The sequence below is a fragment of the Eubalaena glacialis genome, chromosome 1 (assembly GCF_028564815.1).
Source record: "Eubalaena glacialis isolate mEubGla1 chromosome 1, mEubGla1.1.hap2.+ XY, whole genome shotgun sequence".
Taxonomy (NCBI): domain Eukaryota; kingdom Metazoa; phylum Chordata; class Mammalia; order Artiodactyla; family Balaenidae; genus Eubalaena; species Eubalaena glacialis.
In genome coordinates this window covers 196,465,788-196,481,871 of record NC_083716.1, presented here as the reverse complement: position 1 = coordinate 196,481,871, position 16,084 = coordinate 196,465,788, and the positions used below count along the sequence as shown (strand labels likewise).

General features: G+C 35.1%; 1 protein-coding gene and 1 long non-coding RNA gene across 5 annotated transcripts in view; one reads left to right on the top strand and one right to left on the bottom strand.

Moving 5' to 3' along the window:
• LOC133088075 (uncharacterized) overlaps nucleotides 1-16,084 on the top strand; it is a 252,236-nt gene that overhangs the window by 214,148 nt on the left and 22,004 nt on the right. Inside the window, exon 4 of one of the 2 annotated variants that reach the window (XR_009700487.1) lies at nucleotides 14,272-14,328. The exons of the other annotated variant lie outside the window; for it this stretch is intronic. This is a non-coding gene — a long non-coding RNA (uncharacterized LOC133088075). The remainder of the gene's footprint in view (nucleotides 1-14,271; nucleotides 14,329-16,084) is intronic. 2 annotated transcript variants of the gene reach the window in all.
• The window catches only part of NAB1 (NGFI-A binding protein 1), a 43,589-nt gene continuing 28,026 nt past the window's right edge, over nucleotides 522-16,084 (bottom strand). For 2 of the 3 annotated variants that reach the window (XM_061185844.1, XM_061185836.1), the window contains 4 exons: nucleotides 9,158-9,247; nucleotides 6,820-6,982; nucleotides 4,601-4,717; nucleotides 522-3,041 (listed from right to left, as the gene is read on the bottom strand). In XM_061185844.1, the coding sequence (XP_061041827.1) occupies nucleotides 2,953-3,041; nucleotides 4,601-4,717; nucleotides 6,820-6,982; nucleotides 9,158-9,247 (459 nt within the window). In that variant the 3' untranslated portion in view covers nucleotides 522-2,952. The remainder of the gene's footprint in view (nucleotides 3,042-4,600; nucleotides 4,718-6,819; nucleotides 6,983-9,157; nucleotides 9,248-16,084) is intronic. The other variant, XM_061185853.1, reaches the window with a different exon arrangement.

Here is a 16,084-nt window from a genome sequence, read left to right as displayed (position 1 = left end):
ATCATGTCTTATATTTCTTCTGTGGCCTCCACCCTCACCTGAGTGCGTGGCTCAGCACTGAAGCTCTTTATTAATCTACCAAACTCATCAATTACAATTTTGTTGCAAAGCTTCTGCTAATTCTCTACCACAGGTTAGTTGAATTTCATATAATTAGCCCTTAATACTGAGACCAAATCACATTAACACTTTGCAAATATTAGGATATCATGAATGTTAAATCCTAATGTTCCCCCTTTTATTTATTAATTTAGTTGGTTAGACACGGTGGGTAGTTTTCAAAATGTCTTTGTAACATTCTCTTAAGTGAGAACAAAATAAACCAAATTCTCTCTCTGACAGACCAGAGTACCTGTCTGCCAAATAACTTCATAAAAATGAAGGTAGCTGACAATAATATTTAGTCTTAAGGTATAAGCCCCTGGCCCCTAACACTCAAGCGCAGACCAAATGAGAGAGGGGAGACAGGTAGGCTAATAGTACTGTGAGGAGTGCTATGCAGAAAGCTCTATAAACAGAGATACGTGGGGCACACAAAGTCTTTATTGCCACAGGAAGCAACTGCACTCATCCCACCTCACCAACAGCTTTAATAGTCACAGAAACGCAGACTTCACGTAATAAAGTACAAAACAGACTTGGGGAGAAATGGTCCCTTGGACTATATTGGTTGTAATACTGAGGTAACCAATTGACCTTGTTCAGTGAAAATACCTCTAACACAATGAAAAAAATCAACTAGTTATAACATCCAATTCATATATACAATTCAAATAAAAATATATATTATTTGCTTCAATGTATAGCAAGTTTAATACATTAGTGTTTACAAAATAAAAACTGTATTCTACTGAAATTTTTCTTGTGCTTCCCCCTTATCACTAAGCATGAAAGACCAGAAAAGTATGATACTTAAGGAAACTTATTTATGGATTTAAAGATGCAGTTTGTGCGGTCATGAAAGACAGATAAATATTAGTTGGAAGATTACCACATCTTTAAAAATTTTTGCTTATTAAAATCTACAAACTTGAACCATAGACACAATTTTAAAAAAACCCACAGAATTTCTCAAAATAGATTAGAATACAGGAAACGTTTCATGAAACTACTGAGATACTAACCAGTTCTATGGCTAATATTAAAAACTGAACAATCTATGTAAATTGTATTCATACTATTTCTACGCACAGTGAACAATACAATCACAATAATCAACCTCAAGCTAGCAACAAAGTTGCAAGGTCCATAAAAAGCTTCTTCAGTGGGCAAAACACTATGGTACAATTAAAACATTTAGGAAGGGAAAAAAGCCTTTTAATAGTATAAAAGTTGTTTACTGGTGTTTCTACTGTAAAGCTATTCTACAAATCAAAATGAAAAAGGAATTATATATGTGACAGTGATCAGAGACTACAGTGCAGACATTTCATCTAACATTTGGCTGATGAATTTTAGTATAACAGATTATAACTTAATATTTTTTACATAGTTATGACCTAGAGCAGAACCGAAAACAACACAAAAAACACATATTCCAAGTCAATACACTCTTCTCAGCAATATCTGGGTTTAGATGAATCTGGAGGAAGTAGGTAAAGCTGTCAAACATCTTCTCGTAAACCAACAGAAAAAATGTAAATTGGTAGAAGTAGTATTTGTTTTTCACTATGGATTCCAATGTGAAATTCTAGTAAGTATGCAAGTATGTTATTAACATTTAAGCATACCCTCATACATAGGCATACAACCCATTAATTAAATAGGGAGAATTAAAACAGATTTTCAAGTTAAAATGAGTTTTAAGAAAAAACTGCATTCATAAATCTGAAAAGTATACGAAAATGAAATTGTAAAATAAATAATATGTGTCAACTAAACCTCCATAGAAATATGCCTGCAAATGTGGATGCACTGATTGTCTAAACTTGTGATGGTCTGCATGGGAAGACATTCCCCAGGGAGAGCCATCTAGCTTCTCTGACTCTGGTGCGTAGAGAATTTCTGGATATAAAACAGTACTTACTCTACTATATATTATAGCCTTTGTTAACAGTCACCATCCTTATCACATTTAGGGTTAACTTACTATGTCTTAATCTATATAACACATTCTGAAATAATTTTAAGTCAAGGCTTTTACACATCTGTCCACTTGTTTCTAGTTCTCTGTCCAACTAATAGCTTCCTATTTTTGTTATACCTTAAGTAGCTATTATAAAATGCAACCTGGGTCAACTAGGTAAGAGAGGTTTTTCTACTCTATTGCTCATTTTTTTGACCTTACTCCAGTATTTGTTAACTATGTGCCTAATTAAGCCAGTAAAAATGGCATTTGACTACTAAGAAATGACACATTTCCTATTAAACAAAATCAGTTTTATCAGATATTAAATCTACAACATTTTCCTGACTTAAATTGAGTATTTGCTTTCCATTTTTCCAAAGTCATTGCAACTTTGCCAATAACTACATCACTTAAACTTTCTTTTTTATGACTGCAAAGATTCTAAACTCTGATATACAATAATATTTATGCAAAACACACAAAGTAGACAATGAAATTTCAAGTAAGATAAACTGTATCCACACCTATTGGCCCAAACAGGTCTCAACATCTAGATTTTACTTCTATAAATTATACAAATACATTGTACATTCTTAAATAATTAATGCTTACAATATTAATTTGTAAGCCTTTCCACATAAAATGACTTACAGAGGAATGTGGATCAGTATTTCTGTTACAGATTGTAACATTCTCTTAATTTTCTTTTGTGGCTGTAGTTTTGTCTTCCTGGTTTCCACAGATTACTGTATCAGTCCTTAAGCTTTGGCTATGAAATCTGTTTGTGCTGAATGAGGCAACATTGGTTATTAAGGCTTATTTCTATGATGGAGCATTATCCTTAAATCTGATGCCATTTCCAGAGAACAGTGGGAGAATCATAGCTATCTTGAATCTTCAGGCTCTGTTTTGATGACTTTCTTTTCTAAAGTAAAAGCTGAGTGAGGGTAGTCTTTTAAAATCCCCAGGCTCTCTGAATAAAAAGAGAAACACAAAATGTATTGATACTTTAAATCAATGGTCACAAAAAAACAAACTCAAACAAACTTATAAACAAACCCCCAAACTCCAAAGCAAGCAGTATCAACTATTCATGACTCTGCAATTCCATATAAAATTTTTATGTTTACAGAGTTGAGGTTAAGAGTTTGGATTCTGGATTTATATTCCATTTCTGCCAATTACTAGCTGTATACATCTCTGGGCAAATTACACACCTCTCTAAGCCTTAGTGTCTCCATCTATAAAATGGGGATAGTATCTATACAGGGTGATATGAGACTTAAATCATAAAATGTATGTAAAGCACACAGCATATAGAACCTACTGATTTTTATTTAATGCTTGGTCCAAAGTGATACATAAAATATATAAAATAAAACTGGTCACTCGTATACAACAAAGTTACTGTCTAAAATATTTACTATCAATGAAGACATGAGGCAGAAAAACAACTTCCATGTTTAAACATGAACTATTTTTAAAAGTTTCTCTAGCCATGAAACCTTAAGGTGGGAGAAACAGGGATAAAAGAATGAAGATTCTATTTTCTTAAGGACTCATTCCTCCGAGTTACATGAATAATTATTTCAACCTCAAACAAATACTACAGAATGACAATAAAATGTAATATTTACATGAAGTACTAATACTGGGGGATACACACACACACACCCACACACTTTAAAAAGGATTCTAGAAAAGTAACCAACATTAATAGCTTATCTGAAATTAGGCAGTTCACTTTATGAATTTCCCTCTCTATACAGAAATTCAGCTTAAGAAAAGGAATAAAAATAGTAGCTACCATTTACTGAGTTCCTATCAGCCAGGCAATTCATATAGGCTATCTTGTTTAATCCTCATAACTATTCTATGAGGCAGAAATTATTTCTGTTTTACAGATGAAACAACTGACTTCAAGTAACTCCTAAAGTTACTTTAACTCAAAGATTGGATGATACCAGATTCTTTCAAATGGTGTTGGTGTCTAATACTTTAAGTCTGTATAACTCACTTTACTTGGATAAAAACATGAAAACACCAAACTATAATAAGGAACAGCTTGTCCTTTTATGGAGTTCAGTTTACTTCTGAAATACAAATATCATCCCCCAAATGCAGCTGCATGAAAAGTTTAGATTTGGGTACACAAGGTTTTCTTAGCAGGACAGCAAACATACAGTCCACCAATTTCATATTATGAAAGGCTGGAAAAGGGAATTACATACCTGAAACCAGCCATTTATTATCTGGTTCAGAATTGTGTATAAAGTCACCATTCATGTAATAGCTAATCAAAATTATCTCAATCTTCAAGAGCTTTTCCCTGTCAGTCCTTTGGAATATCATGTTCTCAAAAAGACTGGCTATTAATATGGCAATCTATTATTTCCAAGGGGAGAAAACGGACTAGTAACATTATTAGTAATGACCCTTTTTTAAGGAGGGGGACAGTGGAAGTTAAGAGATTAGAATAGAAAGATGTTTTATTCAAATATTACTCCCTCTAATCACATCCCACATTCTCACCTGATGAGTGGGACTTCGCCTCACTGGAGTAATGTCTACTCAGTTCCCCATCCACCACAAAATGATGGAGTTGTCTGTTCTGTAAACTAGGCATTCGGAGGTTCAAAGGTCTTTCGCCTAATGAAAAGAAAAAAAAGCAATATGAGTAATTAAAGACACATCATGGTTTTTCTTAAAAATAAGTTTTCACAAATCGTCTGAACACTCCTTAGGAAATAAGTAAGGAAAGTCAACAGGCACTGAAGAATTTAAATAGCTGGAGAAATATCTACAATAATAGTTTAGGAGGAAAATGGCAACTCATACTAGTCTCAAGATTTACCATTCTGCCAGGACATTTTGAAGAGCTAATCACAAACTAAACAAAAGACTGAGATTTCCAGTATGCACTCCAACTCTGGCAGATAATGCATCACCTCTGTAGAGCATTTTCTTACTAGTGCAACCATTTTACCAAGGCAGGTCATTAACCACATAACAACAAATACTACAGAGACAGAGATGGCTTCAAGCCAACTGCCCATTACTAGAACAACAACAACAAAACCTATGGCAAATCCACGAAAAAATGTAATTAGAACAGATATGGTAAAAAAGGTTTCATATGCCAAATCATACTCTATCATAAACCTAAATCCATCATACTTCGGAAATTGTTGCCCTACACTGGATTATCCTGGGGTCACATATCAGAGGCATCAAATCTTTCATTAATGCCTTTGCATCTTAACTCCAGTCTTTTTTTTAAAAAAAATTAACTAATTAATTAATTTATTTTTGACTGTGTTGGGTCTTCACTGCCTGCGCACAGGCTTTCTCTGGTTGTGGCGAGCGGGGGCTACTCTTCATTGCAGTGCGCGGGCTTCTTGTGGTGGCTTCTCTTGTTGCAGAGCATGGGCTCCAGGCGCAAGGGCCTCAGTAGTTGTGGCTCATAGGCTCTAGAGCACAGGCTTAGCAGTTGTGGCGCATGGGCTTAGTTGCTCCATGGCATGTGGGATCTCCCCGGACCAGGGCTCGAACCCGTGTCCCCTGCACTGGCAGGCGGATTCTTAACCACTGCGCCACCAGGGAAGTTCCTTAACTCCAGTCTTAACTGTCAAGGATGACTGGAGAAGTTAAACAAGACTTCCACTACAAAGTTTCTGTAATATTTTAAAAAGGAAGAACGTTCTTTGCCAGTACTCTGATATGCTGATGTGTAATGTTTTACTCTATAGTTGAAGAATGCTGGTTAAGATGGTATTCTTACTTAGAAAGAAATCTTATTTTTTTGACTACAGTAACCACTCTCTGAAAAAAGTATAATAATACATAAAAAAAAAAGTCCTACAAAATTGTTTTTCTTCAAACACTATCACTACTTGAAACTAGAGGATCTATTTCTATACCTATATGCTATACATCTCCCTCCACTCAAGTGCAAACTCCAAGGGAGCAGGGACTTTATCTTATTCACTGCTGCATTTTCAGTGCCTAGAAGTGTGCCTGGCACATAGGAGATACTAAAAAAATATTTGTTGAATGAGTGAATGACAATGACTTGGGATTTTCTTCACATGTGGATACAAAAAAAATGAAATAATTTTTAAAATGGTAAAAATGCTCATGAATCAAAACTTTCTACACCTGAGTTTAAGAGAACAATTTCCAAAGTATACACCACACAAAATATTTTCATAGGGACTACAGGCCAATGTGAAGCTTGAAAGAAGACAAAATTTCTACAAGTCTCTCCATTCTTATACTGTCTCTTCAAATCTCTGTACTCTGTCATAGTACATTAGAAGCAGTCACCACATTCTCTTAGGAACCAAATGTTATAAATTTCAGACAAATCTGTTTATGAAGTCTAAAAAAATCCAAAGTTTTAATCTTTTAAAAAATGATAAACATCTCCCATGGAATCCATTTCTTCAGGAAAAATGATCTGTACTGTTTACATCTCCCATTCCCATCCACCCTCTACAAAATACATGTCAATCACATGTGCCAGCTATTGTTTAGGGATAATAAGGTTAAAAAAAAACTCTACAAGTTATATTTGCAGGAAGAATTCTTTCCTTTTTAGAAAAAGGGACAATTTAAAAATTAATTTTGATAGAGAACCTATAAAATAATCTCCATAAAATATCAAGTTTAAAAAATCAGCAATTTTTTGTTTCCCTTTGAAGTACACAGAGTAGCTGGCTCTAAAGGTGTGGGTCACTCGAAAGATGTACCTTGTCCATCAGCATTATCAGAAGTCAAGCCATTAGGGCTGTGCTCTTCTGAGCTTTGCCTGTAAAGTCCTGCACACAGTCTTCTTTCAGCATGCTGCAGTCTGTCATAGCCAGCTTGGGTGCAAAGGAACTCCATCTGCTTTGCCATCACCTTTTCAGGCTGCTAGTAAGTAAAGTGAAAATAAAGTAACTAAAACATTCTAGATTTTTTAATGGTTTAAAGATGCCAATTTCAGACTGCAGCAAATATATTTAGTAGTCATTAAAATTAGTTCATACTTCATGTGGTATACACGTTCCATAAATATGCACTGATGTCTATATCATCATGTTAAAACACAGAATGTTAGATTTTGTACGAAAGGAAAAAAGCTTTCTGCTCAATCCTATAAAGAGAATTCCATTCTAGCTCAAAAGCAAAATAACCTTAGCTTTGTTTTCTAAGATACCGAGTCCTTTTAAAGATTTTTTAAAAAAGGAACCTCAGAGCAACAGCAACATCTGTTATAAACTGCTTCTAAAACACAGGGCGAAGTCTTGGCATTTTTATTTTAGGATCTGCCAGTACACAAACTCTGATATGATGACAGTATATTTGGGGGAGAAAAGGTGTAAAACGGCTGTCTAGAAGAACAAGACAAACACACCTCCCTCTAAAATTAAGCAATGCAAATTATGCAGAAAAACATCAGTGCCGACGAGGATCTTCACCTTCATCATGGAATGAAACTGAAGTATTTTCCAACCCATCATAAAAAGACATGTTTTAAAGTACACAATTAGTTGGCTGACATATAAATTTATCTCTGCATGTGTTCTCTAAGTCCCTTCTCTATGCACTGCTCTAAATTACCTATGTGTGATAATACCTATGATAGTCAAAGCAGTGATATTCTTCCGAGGTAATAGTCAAAATACACAGATAGGAATCACTGCCATGCTATATAGAAGAGCAATACAAGGCATCTACTATATAAAACTATATATATGTTACAAACAATCCTGATTCACAGTAGTAAAAATCAATAGGTGAAATATATTAACTCATAGAATAGGACAAAAGCTTATACTATTATTCTGAATCAAATAAACGAATGGATAAAGAAGATGTGGCACATATATACAATGGAATATTACTCAGCCATAAAAAGAAATGAAATTGAGTTATTTGTAGTGAGGTGGATGGACCTAGAGTCTGTCATACAGAGTGAAGTAAGTCAGAAAGAGAAAAATAAATACCGTATGCTAACACATATATATGGAATCTAAAAAAAAGGTTCTGAAGAACCTAGGGGCAGGACAGGAATAAAGACGCAGACGTAGAGAATGGACTTGAGGACACGGGGAGGGGGAAGGGTAAGCTGGGATGAAGTGAGAGAGTGGCATGGACATATATGCACCACCAAATGTAAAACAGCTAGCTAGTGGGAAGCAGCCACATAGCACAGGGAGATCAGCTTGGTGCTTTGTGACCACCTAGAGGGGTGGGATAGGGAGGGTGGGAGGGAGACGCAAGAGGGAGGGGATATGGGGATGTATGTATACGTATAGCTGATTCACTTTGTTACACAGCAGAAACTAACACACCATTGTAAAGCAATTATACTCCAATAAAGATGTTAAAAATAAATAAATAAATGAGATCAAAAGGAACCATAACTTCAATTCATTTAAATTTGTTACTAATTAATTAATAGAATTTCAATAAGATTTCTGAGGGGGAAATGTATTTTTCATCCTCTTAACATGAAAACACAAAACTTGGCACTACTAAATCTGACCAAAAGCAGTCACTAGTGAGAAGATCAACAGGAATAAAACTTACAGTACTTTCTAAAAGGCAAAAATGACTTTTTAAAATGTTAATTTCTGTGTACACGATTAAATAACTTAGCAGCAAAGCACCTGAAGCTACATACTAATTTTTCATTATACATGAATTGAAATGATTCAACAATAGCTACAATGTTGACTATTAATATTTTATTGAGAACTAGAACCATTTTATCTCAAAGTTGTATTACACACATAATCAACATGGCTGTTTTCCTGGTATCAAGTTGCTTCTTTCTTAAGTAGAGAATCTGTATTAATTCCTACAAAACTTCAAAGAATAAATAAGTAGCAGATGTCGGGTTCTGCTCACAAAGCAAACTAAACCTAGTTGATACTGCTATCTTATTGATACAGCTGTGGATCAGATGACATTGTAAAAACAACCAGAAATAAATTCAGTCTTTGGATGAAACTGAATTTAAAACTGAAGCTAGTCGAAGCAGCCATTTGTTTTTTAACCTACAGATGCTGTTATGAAATAGTAACTGGTGGTTGACGTTACCTGTGAACTAAGAGCAGCGAGTTCCTCACTCTTAGCTTTAGCCTGCTGGAAGAGTGTCTGCACGGAGTCCTGGAAATCTGGAAACCCATCCTGTGGGTCAAAGAATATGTCCTTTTTACTTTAAAATAACCATATTATCAAAAACTCAGAAAATGAAGTAAAGAAATCCACCTTAATCCTATTACCTGAATAATCATGATTAAGATTTTAATGCACAATACTTCATTTCAGTCTCTCAAGGTACAATTACCTTATTTCTACAGTTGTAACCTCAATAAAAACATAAATGAAAAAGATTAAAAAGTTTATACATCCACAGTGTTTTACACTGGAACATAGATTTTATGATCATTGATAATAATGATTATATAACATTTCATCTGGTGGTGTGACAATTTAATCACTATCTTCATATTGGACCTTGAGATTATTTGCCTTATTTTTGGTTTTATGAAAAACACTGCAAAAATATTTTCATGGAGACAGCATTTTCCATAGTTTAGATGATCTAATACAATAGGTTCCCAGAAGTAGAATTAGTGCAAAGGGATGAACATTTTTATGTCCTTTACATATGTTACTCAAGGGCCTTTATTGCTTTATTGTATCATAAGCAATATATGACAGTTTTCCTTGCCAATACTGGGTGTTGTTTTCTTAATTGTTGCCAATTTATACTTTTGTTTTGATAATCAAAATAATTTTTAATTTTGTATACTATAGTTGTATATACTTATATTTTACTTTGTGATTTCTTCTATTACTATACAATTCAAATAGACATTCTCCTTTAGAGATTTGAGAAGTACTCAAATCTACCCTCTAGTTTTCTAAAGCTTTATTTTATTGTTTCTTTTGTTTTTTAAATTTAACTCTCTATCCCATCTGGAATTTATTTTGTTATATGTAATGTGGTAAAAATCCAAAGTAAATTCCCAACCTGAATTTCTGCAGAATTCTTCCATGCTGACTTGTGATTTCTCCTTTACCAGTTCAAAGGACAGGAGATAGGGCTTTGGAATTAGAAAGACCTGCACTTGTGTTCCGATTCCACCACCACTTACTAGCTACATGACACTGGATGAGTAACTTAACCTTTCTGAACTTTAGTTCCTTCATATGAATAATAAGGATAAAAGAACCTATCCATTAGGGTTGTTGTGAGCTAAAGTAAATGAGATATTGCCTTTAGCATACAATAACTGCTGAGTATCAGTATGTATTCTTATATATTCTTATTTATATGTATTCTTATAGTAAATAGTATATTCTTATATTAAACATAAGTATATTCTAAGTATACTCTTATATTAAGTAGAGTGTACTTGGGGCACTGTACTCCTGCACAACACTTCAACTTAAATTATTTCCATTTTATACCATACACACACACACACACACACATATATGCAAATCCATTTACTAATTTTATCAAGTCTTTTTTTGGCCTGTTTAGTGCTCCACATGAAATTTATAACTACAAACATCATGATAGCATGGTTTTACTAACTTTACTGAAAACTACTCAAGGAACCCTCAAAGACATTGTCATTAACCTCCAAAACATTTCTCTCCTTGTTTGATAAAGCTGTATATTTGTAGCAAAGGGTGAATAATGAAAAACTGAAGTTGTTATATAATAACAGAGCAGAAAAAGTTGTAATAATAACAAAATATGTACCTTATTTGAAATATGAAACACTGGTTCAAAGATTTTCCCCATTGGGGTCTTTTCAAAAAATTATTTCTCCACTGCAAATCTCATGTTTTCAAATACTTCATCTACCAAAATTCATTTCCTAAGTAATAATTAATTTCCCATTTTTTAAAATTCAAAGACATGAAATAAAATAATTAGAATCAAGAGCAAATAAATTTAACATCTTGAAATAGTCTTATGTAGCTCCATGGTGGGTTATACAATCAGCCTTTTAAAATTATTAAAAATAGCCACCTTTCTAGGCCCCTACAAGACCAAGGACCCTAGGCTTAGAGGAATGTATAGAATATAATCATTAACTGAGCTAGAATGAATTTTATACAAGTGTATACACTTGAAATCTAAATGAAAAGTGCACTTTTCTTAGTCATTCCATTTTTCTCCTAAGAATTTACTTAGGCCTAAAAATCCAGCTTTATCTTTAACAAACTCTCCTTTAATTTAAGTTCTAAAGTTCAGTGAGGTAAGCTAGTAGGAGATTTAGAAAACAACATCAATAAGAGCAGCTATCATTTTTCAGGTGCCTACAATGAACCAGTTCCTGAATATGTTCTGTAATTTACTTATATTGTCTCATTTAATCCTCACACAAACAACTCTGGGTTTCCCTCATTTTACAGCTACAGAGATTAGCTTCAAAGCCTATGCTAAAATCACAAAATCCTTGAGTTGCCACCTTTATGAGACTCACAACAGTAAATAGAGGCATTTCTTTTATTTCCTTTACTTTAGAAGACAGATCCAAAAAAATATTGCTGTGATTTATGTCAAGGAGTGTTCTGCCTGTGTTTTCTTCTAGGAATTTTATAGTATCCGGTCTTACATTTAGGTCTTTAATCCATTTTGAGCTTATTGATGTATATGGTGTTAGAGAATGTTCTGATTTCATTCTTTTACATGTAGTTGTCCAGTTTTCCCAGCACCACTTACTGAAGAGACTGTCTTTTCTCCACTGTATAGTCTTGCCTCCTTTCTCATAGATTAATTGGCCATAACTGTGTGGGTTTATTTCTGGGCTCTCTATCCTATTCCATTGATCTATGTGTCTATTTTTGTGCCAATACCATACTGTTTTGATTACTATAGTTTTGTAGTATAGAACTACCATATGACCCAGCACTTCCACTCCTGCTTATATATTCGAAAGAAACAAAAACACTAATTCGAAAGGATACATGCACCCCAATGTTCATAGCAGCATTATTTACAGTTGCCAAGATATAGAAGCAACCTAAGTGTCTACCAACAGAAGAATGGATAAAGAAAATGTGGTATATATATATACAATGGAATATAACTCAGCCATAAAAAAGAATGAAATTTTGCCATTTGCAGCAACATGGATGGATGTGGAGAGCATTATGCTAAGTAAGTCAGACAGAGAAAGACAAATACTGTGTATCACTTATATGTGGAATCTAAGAAAATATAACAAACTAGTGAATATAACAAAAAAGAAGCAGATTCATAGATACAGAGAAAAAACTAGTGGTTACCAGTTGGTGGGGGCATAATATAGGGGTGGGGAGTAAAGGTACAAACTCTTGGGTGTAAGACAGACTCAAGGATGTATTGTAAAACACGGGGATACAGCCAATATTTTATAATAACTCTAAATGGAAAGCAACCTTTAAAAACTGTATAAAAAATAATTTTTTAAATAAATTTTAAAAAATTCTTTAAGAAAATTTTTAAAAATGGGGATAACCACAGTACCCAGCTAACTTCAGAACAATTTTAAAGAGGCAAAAACTTCTTGAAAAACACTCAGCATAATGCTTGGCATGCAGAAATTAACCCAATAAACATTTGTTACTGATACTTATTAAGTTAACCCAAAAAGCCACCAGATTTAATCAAAGTAAAACAATAGCATGCTGTAAGTGATATTACTATATCTCTGTGATACAGGGGGAATAAGATAAATTTTAGAAATATTTACATAGTATAGCTATCTTAGAGAATGAGCTAGGCATTTAACACTAAAACCACCAAGAGAATATTGACTATATTGGTGGGGAACTATTTTAGTGAAAAAACAATGGAAATCTAGAAACACTTGTTTATTCAGTCAATCTTGTTTGCCTAACAGGTTCTATCCTCTGAACTCAGTGATGGGGATACAATGACTCCTGCCCACCTGACAAATACAGTGTAGAAAGGGAAATGGACAAAGAGATCCAGAGCACAGGGGAGTCACTGTGTCAGGGAAGGCTTCCCAGAGGGCATGATGTCTTGGCTGAGACTTGAAAGAAAAGAGATCTCTAGGGAAAGAGAGCAGCTTTATATAAAGGCCTAGAGGCAAAAAGAACAAGATACCCTTGAGAAACTGGAAAATACTTAATACAGTAATATAGGTAACACAGGGAATACACTAAGAGGGAGTGGTCTGAGAAGCTGGAAACCCAGGGCCAAATTCTATGAGGCCTTGTAAGTCATGTTAAGAATTTTAGATTTTATTCTAAATGCAAACAGAAGTCCTTGAAGGTCTAGGGAAAAGACTAATCAGATCTGCATTAGAAAACCCAATCAGAATGAGATGGGGATAATATACTGGGGGAGGGGGGTCCAGGATGGTGGTTAGAGGGCTGTAGTGAAGACAGAGACTAGTGGCCTAGTCCCACACAATGGCAGATGCAACAGAGAAATACATGAATTCCTGAGATATGGCTTTGGCAACTGGGAGTTTGGTGATAACATTCACTAGAATCAGAAACTCAAGACCAGGAGGTTTGAGGAGAGAGCAGAAGTTGATGAATTTCGTTGGGGACATATTGAGTCTGATCTGCTGCTGGTGAGACCTCCGGTAGGCAGATGCACTGACTCTGGAACCTGGGGTAAGGTCAGGGCTGGAGAACCAGATTGGAGAGTTCCAGCCCATCAGGCCCTGAGTGGAGTGAGCCCAGGCCAGAACCCCCAGGAGCTCGAATATCTCAATACTATCTTTGATGGAGTTCGCAGAAGGAGAAAGGAGTGATCTAATCTTCTCATGTTAGGAACCAGAAGTGTAATCTCAGGCAAGAAAGTTAACCTCATTATTTCCAGTGTTCCCAGTTTTTAAACGGAGATTAAAACATAGCTTAACTGCCCAATGGAGATTTGTGGGGATTAAATAAAGTAATGCAAATAATAAAGCTTGAAAAAGTATACATTGCTATACAAATATATGGTGGCATCATTATCAGGATTATTAACCATGAGAATATTGAAAAGCCGGAAGGGGGAACTTCAAGCTCTACATGCAAAAGTTTTTAGAAAATGGACACTGCTCCATCATTAATAAAGAGAAATACAAGCATGCAATAAGAAATAAATAACAATAAATAACACAGATCAGTGGTCTTTCTGCAACTGGGTACATTACTCATTCTGATTTTCTCTCAATCTTTGACAGTTCATCGTGGATGGGAAGACTACTGGACTGAGTAGCTATCACTTCATGACATATAAAGTAGGTTTGTACTCCAAAATATATGACTTAGAAATAAAAGTGAGAACATTCCCAAGAAAATGGTCTCTTTCACATTATGTTTGCTGCAGGACTCTTTTTATATGTCTCTGAAGCTTTTTTCCCAGGAACCAGCTGTACCATGCTATGAGCAATTTATCTTCTTGTCATATTCTTGGCTGCTGCCATTAATCACAGTGTTCCCTTACGAGACTCTGAGTCTAAGCACTGAGAAAATAAAAGATATAGGGTGGGATGCTGTTCATGACCTAATTACTCTCATCGCATTGGTCTCCACCCCCATTCCTCCTCATCCTTTCCACCAAATACTAGCAAAAACCACTGCTTAGCTATCTTTAAAACAACTTGTTCCAACAGATGTTCTCGGCCTCACACGTGCATTTTCCCTTTCTCTACTCACACTTTCTATATGAATAGCAGACTGTAATGCTTCTGTTTTTCTGATCCAGAGGGGAAGAGTCTACATCAAATTAGACAAGCTTTCTTTTCAACAAGCTCAGTAACAGCGTAGGTGGGTATTCTGACCCTCTTCCCTCCCCCTTCCTCACTCTGCCACCCCCAACCCACTGGAACTGCTAGCAGATGTTTCCTCTAAGTCCTTCTTTTTCAAGCCCCGATTCTCTGACTTTCTGGTCTCTATTAACAAACTTCATTTCTTTCATCCAGTTATCTCTGATTGCTTTGCACTCCCAGCCCACACAGGATGAAGAATGCTGTCACCTCTCATCTCTTTGCCTAGTCTCCAGCAATTTCAGTGAACGAAGAAAACTGACAGACGAGATATGAACAGTAACCGTCCATTTAGTCAGCTACCATCGCCAGGGCTGAGACTGGTTGTTTTACACATCCTTCCTCTCTTCTAATACTTATTATACTGGAGGCAATGACAGGGTTTGTTCATAGGAGATGTTCTTGATGAAAAAGAAAAGATATCAACTGAATCCACTTATAACTAATTTTAAAAAAACTGAGAGGAAGACAAGAGAGCCAGGGACTTTGGCTCTTGATTTTTCATCTCCTTTAACTAGTAGTCAAGCCATCTTAAATATGTTCTGTCACAGGTAGAGTATAAATAAATCAAACTAATTTTTCTTGATTTACTGTTTATCTTCCCAACACACTGTTTTTCTTCATTGTAAAAAATGAGTATATCAAATGGTGGTATCTTATATTTAAGTACATTTTGTCACTTATATTGTTAAATTTTCTACTCAAAATGTATAACTGTTAAACTTCCTTGCATTAGAAAATAACTGTGATTCTTTCCCCCTTCTTCAAAGACTACCAATCCTGTGCACACTTTGCCCTTCTTACCGTACTAGCAGGAGGAAAGGTATAATCCAGATAGTGTTTTTCACACCTAAGATGCTTTGTGAATGCTCATTAGCACCCAGGAGAGTGGTATTGCTTTGAAGTTTAGAAGTCAGACCTAGATTTGAAGCCCTGGCTCTGCCACTGCAGTGTGCAAAGTTGGGCAGGTTACCAAGCCCTTTCTGAGTCTCTCCTTGGCTGTAAATGGAAATCATAAAGCCTCCATATAGAGTAGACAAGGTCTGTGATAATTTCAAATGCCTAGCAGGGACAGGCATACAACAGATTCAATAAAAACAGTGATTTAAAAAAAAAAAAAAAAACAGTTATTTCTACAACTGACCCAGAGCTGGATTTGAGGCCTCTGATCAAAAAGAATAAACGTAATCCATTTGCAGTTTAGCTGAAAGCAGATTCACACAGAAGG